This window comes from Amblyomma maculatum, chromosome 7 (assembly GCF_055883805.1).
Source record: "Amblyomma maculatum isolate TAMU_Amacu chromosome 7, ASM5588380v1, whole genome shotgun sequence".
Lineage (NCBI taxonomy): Eukaryota > Metazoa > Arthropoda > Arachnida > Ixodida > Ixodidae > Amblyomma > Amblyomma maculatum.
The window spans coordinates 46,596,278-46,608,972 of record NC_139350.1 but is presented as its reverse complement, the minus strand read 5'-3'; the positions used below and the strand labels follow the sequence as shown (position 1 = coordinate 46,608,972).

General features: G+C 43.9%; 1 protein-coding gene across 1 annotated transcript; it reads left to right on the top strand.

The window, feature by feature from the left end:
* Positions 1 to 3,043: 3,043 nt before the first annotated feature.
* On the top strand, positions 3,044 to 3,925 carry LOC146183128 (uncharacterized). The gene has a single exon (XM_084608336.1). It carries the CDS (start codon positions 3,044 to 3,046, stop codon positions 3,773 to 3,775), a length of 732 nt encoding a protein of 243 aa, XP_084464462.1. The 3' UTR covers positions 3,776 to 3,925.
* Positions 3,926 to 12,695: the final 8,770 nt, after the last annotated feature.

Genomic DNA, 12,695 nt, shown 5'->3' with positions numbered 1-12,695 from the left:
TAATGTAATCTGTTTAGGGGAAAGATAATTAAACACAAAGTAGAAGAAAAAACAACGTGCCGATGGTGAGAACCGAACCCACGACCTCCGAATACCATCCCCAACGCTTTCCTTGGCCTCGCCGACTGCTAGCTTCTTTCCTTCACATATATATATATATATATATATATATATATATATATATATATATATATATATATATATATATATATATATATATATATATATATATATATCCTGCAACCCCGCAATCAAGACAAACAGAATCAACTTATCAACTTGCTGTGTAAAAGATGGTGCTAAGGCAGGAGTTTGTGCAATTTTTTCTGCTCTAAACAAACTTTATGCTCTGTGCAAACATGGGAATAGGGAAGAAACTGAATGGACTGAATGTAGGAAAAAAACACCAGAATTCATTCGTGCAATGTATGAAAGGAAATTCCGCTTTCCTGTGGAAGATGTATTAGGCGAGCACACCAATTCTCGAAATGCCACTGTTGGATCTAACCTAGTCTTAACCACATCAAATGCAAATGCTCTCCCAGCCAAGAAATTTGGGAAGCCTTTATCATCACCAAAAAAAAGATCACAGTTGTGTTAGCGTGCAGGGCACATTGCTTTTAAATCTCTTTTCTTGTGCGTCAGTTCTGATACTCGCCAGTCGCCTCCCCAGCGTGCCTTTACCCTTGTGTTTCCACCGGATTATCCCCTATTTTTTGTTCTGGTGTTTTTTTGCTACATTCAATCCATTCAGTTTCTTCCCTATTCCCACGTATGCACAGAGCGCAAAGTTTGTTCAGAGCAGAAAAAATTGCACAAACTCCTACCTTAGCACCTATCTTCTCAAGCTTGTTGAACATGTCGCTCACATAGGGAACCACGACTATGCATGATCGTTCGATGCCCGTATCATTCTTAGAATTTGCACAGGTTTCCTTATTAAATTTTTCTGCCAGGTTGCACAGCACTGTTTTCAAAAGAAATCACTTTTCTTGGGCAACAGTCCTTATACTCGCCTGCCACCTCCCCGATGTGCTTTTACGCTAATTGTTGCCATTCGTTTTCAAAAGCATATCCCCTTTTTTGTTGTCGTTTTATCGCCCATGTTCGAAATTCCTTTCAAAATAAGGATGACCCATCCACCTCACAACTTACTTTCATTTCATCCTTGACGTGTGCCTGTAGCAAGCTAAAATTTATTTCACCTTGGTTTTCGTTTTTCACCCGGTCACCCTGTTAATCCCATTCACCTTTTTGCCGGTTGATCTCTAGTTAAGTTTCTTTTTCATGAGCTGTCTTTTTCTCCGCCACTTTTTTGCACAGCAGCTTCACGCCAGTGCCTCTCTCGCTCCATCTTGTGTTAGCACTGTTCCCAACATGATCGTAAACCATTAAGCTCAAATCTCCACTCTTCTGAATTTTTTTTGCAGCAAGGAACCCCAGTAGCCACGAATATTCAAGCTGCAGCCATCTTAGAGGCCAGCTGCAACAAAGTTTTCTTTACTATAAAAAAAATCTTTTCTAGCAGAACATGAAGGAAAATAAATTAAATATTGTGGAAAACCAGCTTCCTGCCCCTTCGCCGCGACCGACCACAACCACCCCAACGAGCTTCATGACAGCGCCGGCTGGGAGAGGAGGTAAATACCTCCCCTTGGGGGAAGGAGACCAGCGATGGGAGCGCCACCACGACGTCTACGCGGGCTCCCGCGAGAAGACGAGAAGAGCTTCTGGATCCAGCCGGCAACGAAAGCGGTCGTCTCCCGCCGCCTCTCCCGGCAAATGCCGGGGGATAGCGGGCACGGAGACGGAGTACGCGGCGCACACAGGAGGACCCGTCGTGCACGACCGCTCATCTTCTGGTTCCCAACGGCGAAGCGACCGGTAAATACCGCACGCTCTCGCCGCCTCCCGCGGCAAACGCCGTGGTATGGCTTTGTCCGAAGAATGCGGCGCGCACGGGAGATCCCGGCCGCCATATTCACGGCGCGTTCAAATGTCCGCCGCCGAAATCGCACCCCCATTCCCCAGCCGGTGAGTCAAAAGTCCTTCTTACGTAGCCTTGCCCTTCCAAGGAAAACCTTGTTGATGTATAGCTAGCCGGCATGCTGTGTATTATTTGCAAGTGCAATAAATAGCATTGGAGTATTAACGCTGTGTCGCCCCCGTCCTTTGTCCCTTTGTTCCCCTCCGCGGGTCGCTAGCGAGGACGCAGCACCTGCGGAGTAGGAGCGGGGCGGAAGACCGTTCCCCCTTTAAACCCCACAATATGACATTTGTAACTGAAGCGAGCATTCCAGGAAACTCTGTGCGTCCAGCTTTTTACTGCACGCCGGCAACATGGGCACACATCCCGTGTGCCCATGTTCCTACTCGCATCAGATAAATTGCCCATCTCATTGACATGCATGCATGGTCTGCAATGCAGCTCTACTATAGAACTACTCTTCTAAGAACCATAAAACAACATTATGATCAGTATTAGGATTAGATTTAGGATTTTGCAGTAAGTTTGGCAGGCAGATGAGATTCAGTCTGTGATGTCTGTGATGGTCAAGTGGATTCATCTAACACAGGACTGGATTGATTGGAGGGATGTAGGAGACAACGTTTTTAGATCCCTTTAAGTTTGAAAGCTGCGGTGCGGGGAGTGTCGCCTTTCCGTTTCCTACCGCGCGGTGGCGCTCGCCACGCTGTTTGCCCCAAAACCCCAAAACGTTGGTTTGCCCGACTGGCGCGGCCCTTTGTACCTGCGCTCGCAGTGGTTTTGCACGTGTGCTTGTTTGTGGTGTGTGGTGCCGTGATTATTGCCACTTGCTTATGTCTACGAAGTGAGTAGCGAACATGCCACGTTGCTTCGTGCCCGGCTGCAAAAGCGGTTATGGCTCCCAGACACCTGCTACCGGGAAAAGACATTTTTTTCGGCAACCCTGTACATCTCCTAGAATGGCAGCGCATGATTCCCCGACTGGACAGACAGCTTTCCAGCTCTTTCGTTGTATGTGATGTACACTTCCAAGACGAGGATGTACTCACCAGATTAATGGTGACACTGTCGTCATTCCGCGCGACAAGTGGGCATGAATCTCATCCTACAGTTGTGAGCTTTACCCAAATATTTCGACTGCTGCGTGGAAGTGTGGAGGGTGCACCGAGTGCTGTGCTTGTGGGTGTTCAAGACACACTGAAGAAATGCAGAGAAGCACACCGATGCAAGCAAGCTCACCTGCATGAACTGATTGAGTCGAGGATGCTCGACTTAACTTCTGAAGTTGACACGCCCGATCACAGTGACAGTGACCACATTTACTCGAAAGCAGAAGTCGATGAAAGCATACTATACTATTTTTCAGGCTATGTGGTCCACAAATTCTCCAAAACCTCAACTTGCACTTCCTGCATGGAAGATATCAGCTCTCATGTGCCAGTTGTTGGCAAAGACGCATACCTTACAGTGTATAAAAGCTTCAATCAAGGATGCCTAAAGCATCCCACAACAAAGGTGCTAGAGTTTACTAATATTGTGAACAAAGCAGTTTCGGTTTCCTTGAAAGGAGGTCCAGTTTTTGGGGACATTTTTTGGGATGTGCTTGATGAGCTGGAATTCCAAAACCTTGCCCGGCTTGGTTGTGCAGAACATAAGGCCACTTTTACATGCCAGGTTCTGCATTTCGTCATAGTTACACGCATGCACTTCTATGCGAGAGACCAGAATCGCCAGCTGGAAAACAGAGAAAAGGTTGCCATTGCAAATAAAAAAGCTCGCCTTCTGTAGCCATTCTCTCTGTGCTTCCAACTCAGTGTGCCTGCATTTAATGCTTGCCTATGCTCACTGAAATTAACACTCTAAAAATTAAAGTGCAAAACGCTGCTCCCGGCTGTGCGATCATTGCAAATAAAAAGCTCGTCTTCTGCAGCTATTCCCTCCGTGCATCCGGCTAAGTGTGTCTGCATTTAATCCAGTGAAATCGGCATTGTAAAAAACGTGAAAACGCTGCTCGTATGCGCGGTGCTCTGTTGGTAAGAGCGCGGAATTTCGTGAATGCGAACTAGAAACGGAACATCGCTGGTTCTCATTCCTTAATGTGCCGTGCATTCTCCCGAATAGCTATTGATAGCTTTACTCCAACAAATACTAAAATGTCCAGGATAAACGTCGCAAATGCGATGCGATAAAGCGCGAGGCAAATAAACGATCTTTTTTTTTTTTTCGAACTGGCATCAGCCTGCTCTTTACCTCACCCAGCCTGTACCCTCAGGCGAAACAGTTTTTTTAACCATGAGACTGAAGTTTTAACGTGACAGCTCCAAAAGCCCAGCAAATTTGAGCTCTACGTGTCCGCTCCCAGTTTTATCCTGGATGAGAACCGGCGAAGGCAGCCACCACACCAACAGCAGAGTGCGAGCGCTTTCGGGCCGACAGCGACAGCAGCGCCGCGTGGCGAGTGGAAACGGACGGGAGCCGTTTTCTCGGGAGTGACTCGGGGGAGCTTGCAAACTGAAAGGAATCTAAAAACGTTGGTAGGAGAGGCCTTTGTCATGCAGTGGGTAGTTTGGTTGATAATGATGATGGCAACAATAAAAGGCATTGTGGCCAAAGTAAAATTTCCTTGCAGTTGGCCTTTAATATGATAAAGTTCCCAATTTTGTTTTTCCTCTTAGCTGTGTTCTGTACCCTTTGTCTTCTGCTGCAATTCACTCCAACAGTCTAAGAGGGAACACCGGGGCTTTCTGAACAATTCGAAGTAATAAAGCTCTTTTTCCTGGCAAAATAAAAAAAAGTAAAAAACAGGCAAAAATCATAAAAGTGTAACGGACCCTTATTACTGTCACAAAACCTATGGTGCAGGCACTATTTGACTGATACTGACGGTTAGCAGCAGCCTGGGTCATCAATTGTTAAAAATGACCAGAAGAAAGGTTGTCCTTCAGCAGAAGCTGTGAATGGCCAGTGATGCATGACTCAAGCAATTTGCCCATAGAAATTGCCATGATCAAAACCAGGAAGCAAAATTTTAGCGTTCATTTGGGCTACAACAAGTTTGGCACAAAGGTCTAGAAAATTGTAGAAATGGAAATTGCAAATTTCAGCAAAACCTGACTGAGGAAGAAAAAAATAATTTTATTTAGCCTAGTATAGCCAAATGTGATGATTAATGTAATTAGCATTTCAGTTAGCTTTCACCCACAAGCCAAACTTGGGCTTTTGGACCACTTAGCGCACCTTGCAATGGCAATGTGATAGCGGTGCACAGGCGAAGAAATTCATGCAGGTCACACGCAATGTAGAGGACGAGAGTGCCTATAAAACGCTAGTGAAAGCCAAGATTTTGTACTGCATTCACTCACCATGGCCGATAATGATCAAACTGCTGCAACGCTACTATCACTCAAATTGGCCGGATATGCTAGACACCCCTGCATTCCTTTCTCTCATGAGAGCAAGACTCTCACGGCGTGTACGCACCGACTGCCGTCTCTCAGTGGCAGCAGAGGGGTAGGAAGAGCCCTGGGCGCCAACTCCTCGCACTGCCCAGCTGCCATCTGCGAGCAGAAAGAACGTAGGTTCAACAGAGAGACTGAGGAGGGGCCGTGAAAATTCTGCATATGCACCACTAGATGACATTTCATCTTGAAATCGCGGCCACACAGCGGGCACAGGATGAGTTCCTTCTGCACGGTGACCTTGCCATCTGGTTCTGTAAAACGATTGAACCCAGTTCTATGCCATCATCACATATACCATATAGATGATGAGGGGGAAGCCTCTCAAAGGGTATGCAACAAATAATAGGGCCCAATTTGGTCAAACTCGTTCCTCAATATTTCTTTTCTGTAACCAGAGATTCTCCAACTGACTCATGACCAAGTGCTATAGTGAAAAATGCCACACAAGTTTTACCGCACATGAGTGACCCTGAGAAACATGTAGACATTCAAAACTTGCGCACTTCCTGCTGAAATATTTTTACTCAGCTATACGAGCCATGTTACATATCAAGCATAAGTAACGAAAATAGTTTTAACTGCCTGGTCCCATTTACTGCCCTCGATAGAGGTACCTCTCATACAAGACAGTCCACTGAGAGCATTCAAACTAATTAGTTTTGTAAAAATAATAATGGGATTCGTACTAGCCCTTCTATATACTGGGACACAAATGGAAGCAGCGGTTTGCTTGAGTGCAGCTCGTCAATATCAGGGTGCAAAATGCAGCATCAGAGGAATACAAGAACCATACTCTAGAGAAATCAACTGGGTACAAATTGGCAAAAAACTACACAAGCATGCAAATAAAGCAGTTAAAAAAGAGCATGTCGCATTAATCACAGAAGCCCACTTGAAACAGGTAGGTTATCAAAAATGACAACACTAGATGTATACTACAATTAAAAAAACAACTAGACAAAGATGCAGAGGAAACTTGGCAGTGAGAGTAAAGGGTTGACAGGTCTTTCCCTCCCCCGTTCCATACATCTGCAAGCACAAATGGTACAGAGGACTGCACCATGCATGGTTTCGAGCAAAAACTGATTTTTCAACTTTTATACCCCCACACTAAAGCTTAGCCAACATCAAAAGATGCATCTATCACTGAGAAAATTGAATTGCCAATATTTTCCCACTAGTTGAGTCGTTTGTGACATTTTCACTGAAAAGAACATGCTGCCACAACTCTGAAGAGAAAGAGAGGTGTGGTGAGTGCAGTTTCTTTGCGATTAAAACATACCCTATCAATATAAGCCAACTCCTCATGTCCTCTGTGTCCCCTTTAGCAACCAATGAAGAATTGCAAACTCAAAAGCAAGGGCAGCTAAGGTAATCCCAACTATCTAGCAAGACACCATTACCCTGACTTCAAAATGAACGATTTCCAACACTGATTTTAAGATATTGGGTTTTTGTTGACTCATTCATCCAAAGCAGTTATGTGAACAAACCAGAACTCTTAGGCACCTTAAAGGCCATGCACAGAGAAGAAAACCAGTTATCGACTTCAACAACACTAGATAGCAACTGTCCACGTTAAAAAAAGAATTTCTGCATTAATTTTGCAGAAATGAGCACATAAAATTCACTACATGCCCACAATGCTCTTTCTCTAAACTTTAAAAGCTCTAAAAACAGCATTGATAACACCACGCTAACATCAAGCAAAGAGCTCCTGATACTTCAGAACACCACATTTTTAAAGTCAGACCAAGAGCGTGCATGGCAAACAGAGCATGTTATGTGCATGCACTGCAGTTCACCTGGAAGGCATAGAAAGCATGACAACCAGGCAGGCCACCGTGAAAAAAAGCAACACAAATGTGCACTGCAAAAAACGCTGCAAGGAATGATCGCCCACAAGCTTAGAAGAGCAGCAGTACATCTTTGCAAGACATCACTCATCTAGGACAGCACACTTAGGTACACACTAATCACTGAAGGTATGCACGCATAATGTCAATGCAAAGAAATCTAAAACCAAACTGCCATAAGCTACAATTGTTTAGGACACTGTAGAAATGCATTGTAAGCGGAGAAAAACATGTCACCCCAAGCGATACTGGGCAAATATTAAACATGTGCACAAGATTTGTAAAACAAATTTAGCAAAAAAAAAGTTAGCACATTTCGAACATACCACAAAAATTACCCAAAAATTTTCTAAGAAGCTTTGGATGAAGCGAGATATACTGCTGTAAACTTCAGAGAACACTGTTACTCTCAATAATGTTCAGTCCGCAAGCACAAAGGTCTGTACAGCCCATTTGAAAGATGTCCAGAGCAACGGCATTTGTCGTCTTTGCAAATGGGGTATCCAGCTTCCAAAGCCAGCTTTCGGGAAGAAAAAAAAAGGTAATGAGTAAAGGCATTTAACAGGTCATTATAGCCCGCAGTATGTGTGGGCATTTCGAAGAGAGTTGAGCAAGTGTCCCTAATATTTGTGCATGATGCTTTTCAACACACATGGAGTAGCTGAGGATATCGTGCACCATACTGAGGGTTAAAATTTCACAATTAAGCTACCCTCTATGCGGTACTCACACAGGCAATAGAATCCCTTTCTAAGCAAGGGCGACTGTTCACATCACGCCTTCGAGGGCCGTGTGGTGTGGCAGCGTGACTGACTGAGTAGCCTGATACCGTTTTAAGGGTATAACGCTAAAGCATTAATGACTCCGCTCTGCCACTCCACTTGTGGATTCTCATTCGTATACATGCATTTTGCTACTTGATCATTACTTTCATTTTATGCCTCCATGTCATATGGTATTTGCAAATAAAATTCAACTAGAATTGCACAAATGTTTACACCTTAGTGAAAATTTGAGCATAAATTGTATACAAGATTCCACATACCAATTTTTTGTACAGGAAGGTCTAGCACTAAACCAAGTGGAGCTGCTAATTAGCTCCTGGATACAGTGCTCATTTATGCAGCCTTCATGGGACCAGAAAAAAATGTTCGACTTACCCAAGACCAAAACAATATGTCTAGTAAGACGGCAATAAACCATGTGCAATATCACAGTAATTTCATCAGACAAATACCTGTACGATAGATATATGCATCTGAGATGAAAACAAACCAAATTGAGAACAACATTTTCTCAGTTTTCATCTTGTTGTGGCACCGCAGGGACGAGAACAGATACGGAGAAAGACAGACCAAGTGCTCACTGGGCAAGTATTCATCTCGTTGTGGCACCACAGGGACGAGGACAGATACAGAGAAAGACAGACCAAGTGCAGTGAGCACTTTGTCTCTCCGTATCTGTCCTCGTCCCTGTGGTGCCACAAGACGAATACTTACCAACTTGTCCAGTTTTCTACTCTCGTTCTCGGTTTTGGCATGTGTTTTGCTTTGTGCACAGGAAGGTCCTCCTCACACAAAACAGCAGTCACGTTTTGTGGAAGCTTCACTGCACAACCCATGTGGTGAAGCTAAGGTGAATTCAAAACGAATAGTAATGGATTTAATTCATATATCGAAACTTCAAATATTGCACAGCCCTAGTTATAAGCAACCAGATTATATGAACTACCAGACAGATATACAGCCTCTGAACAAGCCAAATGAACATGGTCGCAAGGCCTACAAGTAGCGTGACTGACTAATGGTCCAAGAACACTAGAACATTTGATTGCCATCTTGGAGGAGCTGCCCCTGAGCTACCAACTCCGCCATGTCATGTGGTCTCCCAGTGTCAAACAACTCATCAAGCAATCAGTACCTGGCCATGTCAAATATGCCAATTACTCTTGAAAACGGCATACCAGTGGCACCTGATTGTATACAAAATGCTCATTCTTATCTGTCCAAGGTGTGACAAATTCTCCTGCTGTAGCTAGTGAATTATTCAGGCTCGAAGGCCGGCCACATGGTAACTTGTTATGGTCTACGTTTTCTGGTAATGTAATTTAATGACTTGACCTTGCCTGCACAGAATCTTTTATACCTCAGACAAATATATATGGAACACCCTACGTTTTCTGTAATGCTGTTGCGTTAAAATTAAAATGTTTCGTTAAATGGAATAAATGTTTTCAAAACTACAACTTAAGTGATTTGCTTCCTGAGGAAGCAAGACATAACCACATTTTTGTTTCGCACCAAATGTGAAGAGAAAGAATTAATACTGGAAGCCAAAGCACTAAGTCACTAAGTAAACAATGCCTGGCAGCATGGCCAGCTGCAACTAAGCAAAGCATACCCATGTTGAACGAGACCAAAATAAGGGCACAGACAGCTTGGACACAAAACTAGGCAATACAATACAATGCAATGCAATTCAATACAATAAACACTTTGTATACATGCACACCCATACATGCATGCATGCATTATACACACAAAAAAAGCAGAATAGTCTGAATGAAATTCAAATATAAACTTGTCGAAAATGTACACAACAGCAGCATAATTTAGTTGCCAAAGAAATGGCAACCTATACAATGCTCACTAGAGAGCTCCTCTTCTGCAGCTAGGTTCACATCATTTCGAAGGCACTCGTAGGAATTATGGGGCCTGCAAGATACCAAACAAAAGTCAGATTGGATTCCCCACCCATCATACCAGTGGTATACTAGGACAAATGCTGTCACTGTTCTTGCCTCCTTTGTGACGGCTGACAGGAACCCCCAAGATGGGTACCACCAACCAACAACAGGTGCTTTCAGTAGAAGCAAAGCAGTAAATGTTTAGACTACTAAATTCCCTTGGTGCTGTTAGTAAGCACAAGGTAAAGGCATGAACCACCACTGCGAGTGGCAAGTGCAATACACCCTGCTTAACAGCACATCCTTTCTGGACTTTACATGCCCATTTTATCTTTGCAACTTCTTTGAAGAAGCTGCCAAATCTCGTGGTGCATTGCTCAGCTGTGCCCAGGCTGCCTGGCACTCTAACAGAGAGCGTGGTCAGGGTAAGTTGCACAGCTCTAACTATCCAAAAATTCAAAACAATGAGTTCAAATTAACAAGCTTTCATAAGTTTGCTAAAACTATTCCGGATGAGTTTAGCATACCTAGAAATTCGCAATACCCTTGTTGTTTCCCAAACAAAGATAAGTCTTCTTGGCAAGGACACATGCTCCCGGCCTCTTTTCAGGTAGAGCGGGTGGTGCTTGCGCCATTCTCCCACTTTTTATCTTGTTGCATTCATTTCCCAGTAGCGCTCCTTCAACACTGCAACATCACAGCAAACCTCCCTCCTCCCCATTTGTTACACTATCCATTAAAAAACACCATTCCCTAAGTGTCAATGCTTCTTTGCAGCTCTAAACTTTTCTTTTGCTGGACAATAAAAAAAAGAATGTGTGGTGAAACAGTGACAAATGCACTAGCCTGCATTTGCACTGGCATAAAATGTATCAACTTTGGTACAGTCCAGGCAGTGCATCACATTTTGAAAATGCACATGCTTGCAAGGCAACTCTGCTTCTGCAAGTGTTACTAAACACATTTAGCTAACAGCAAGTTTATGCCCAGATCTGAGCAGATGAGTTGGTAAGTCAGTGTGAGCAACACTGCGCACACACCTCCTTACCTGCTGTCACCCAGAAGAATGCACGCCAGAATTGCAACATGGCAACAACCAGCATGAATGGGCAGCATGTCTCTATGACCCAACACCACAGCACAATTATGTGTGCAGATGCAAAAGCCACTGCAATGCTTTACCAGTCCAGAATCTGTCCTCCACTGTTTCGAGTATGAGCAAGGCACTCCACACCTCGCGCAAGTCTTCCCGCTTCAAAAAAAAATATGCTCTGAAAACATTGCTGCCCATGCAGCCAAACGCAAGCACACCTTGTTGCTTCCACTATGCATCTCAAGAGTTTTCTTTTGGCACACAAACTCCGTCCTATATGATGAGTGACTGCACTTTACGTGCTGCGCACATGGATGTATGCATGCATACCCACTATACTCTTAAATCAGGGGTAGCATGGCATAAAACCCTATCTAAATCGCTCAAATTTCGCTGTAAAACAAAATGTGGGCTGAAGTACACCATGCTCAAACAGAAAAGCCAAAGAAAGGCATGCCAGAATTTGTTCCCCAAACAAGGTTACAAGGATACGTCTTCTTTGCAAGGATACATGTGCCAGACTTCTTTCCAGGTTCAGCAGTTGGTGTTCATTTTGTGCTCTCCCCCTCCTTGCTTATGGCTTTTTTTTTTTTTGCATTAGTCCCGTTGCAAGGGGCAACATACCGGGAAGAGAAATCGCCATCCATTATTTTTTAATAAAAATATAAACTATCTCTCCTGGCTGCACTGACACCTATAGAAGTAGCAAGAGATGACATACCACTCAGACAAGCATGGAAAAAATTCCCCCACTACTGTATTAAAGCTTCGTGATCGTCGTTTGAAAGTAATGGCACTGTAGCCTGGTCTGAGGCATTCACACCAAAAAAAGTAAAAAAAAAAAAGCTGCCATAACTTGACGGCAGCTTACTTGCCCAATCAGTCAGTGGTTGCACATAGTGCATTTTTGTTTCTTCCAGTCTCTGCAAGAGCCGTCCCTAATGAAAGCCTCTTCTTTGTGACTGCATGGGATAACCAGCTGGGAGACCAGCTTCACTCTGAGCTAACCACGCTGTGAAATGTTTATGCTGCACAAATTTCATAATTACCAATATTTTGCCTAAAACAGTGGTCTGTATAAATAAAGCCTTGCTCTGTGTGAGGACAAAGAACAGATTTATTTGACATGCCTTACATACATTGTCTCCATGATTACAAAAGCCTAATGAAACCTGCTTTCCATAAAAATTTCAGGGGAGCACATAATCAGCAAGGCAAAAGTATTTTAGCCCCCCTGCTGTGATCCTTTGTGGTACTCCCAATTAGTCCAGAGTGAAGAGGAGAACGGGAGAGAGGGAGGAAAAGTGGAAAAGAATGTCTTAAAGTCCTGCCTCCCTTAAAGATCCACGGAAACGGCCCCCAAGAAGGCACTGACAAACGTGTTGAGTGTGTAGAATACATCCTTTTGAGCATTACCTGCCTCCCTTAAAGATCCACGGAAACGGCCCCCAAGAAGGCACTGACAAACGTGTTGAGTGTGTAGAATACATCCTTTTGAGCATTAACGCAAAGTATAACTCCTTGGAACAAAGCCAGCGATTTATGATTAATTTTTAAAAACAGCGTTTTTTGAAATTCGCGGGCAGAGAGAATGTCGCTTGGCTAGCTTGGC

What these genes read in the sequence shown, in the direction of transcription:
- LOC146183128 (XM_084608336.1), top strand. Translation starts at nt 3,044, where the DNA reads ATGGTGACACTGTCGTCATTCCGCGCGACAAGTGGGCATGAATCTCAT.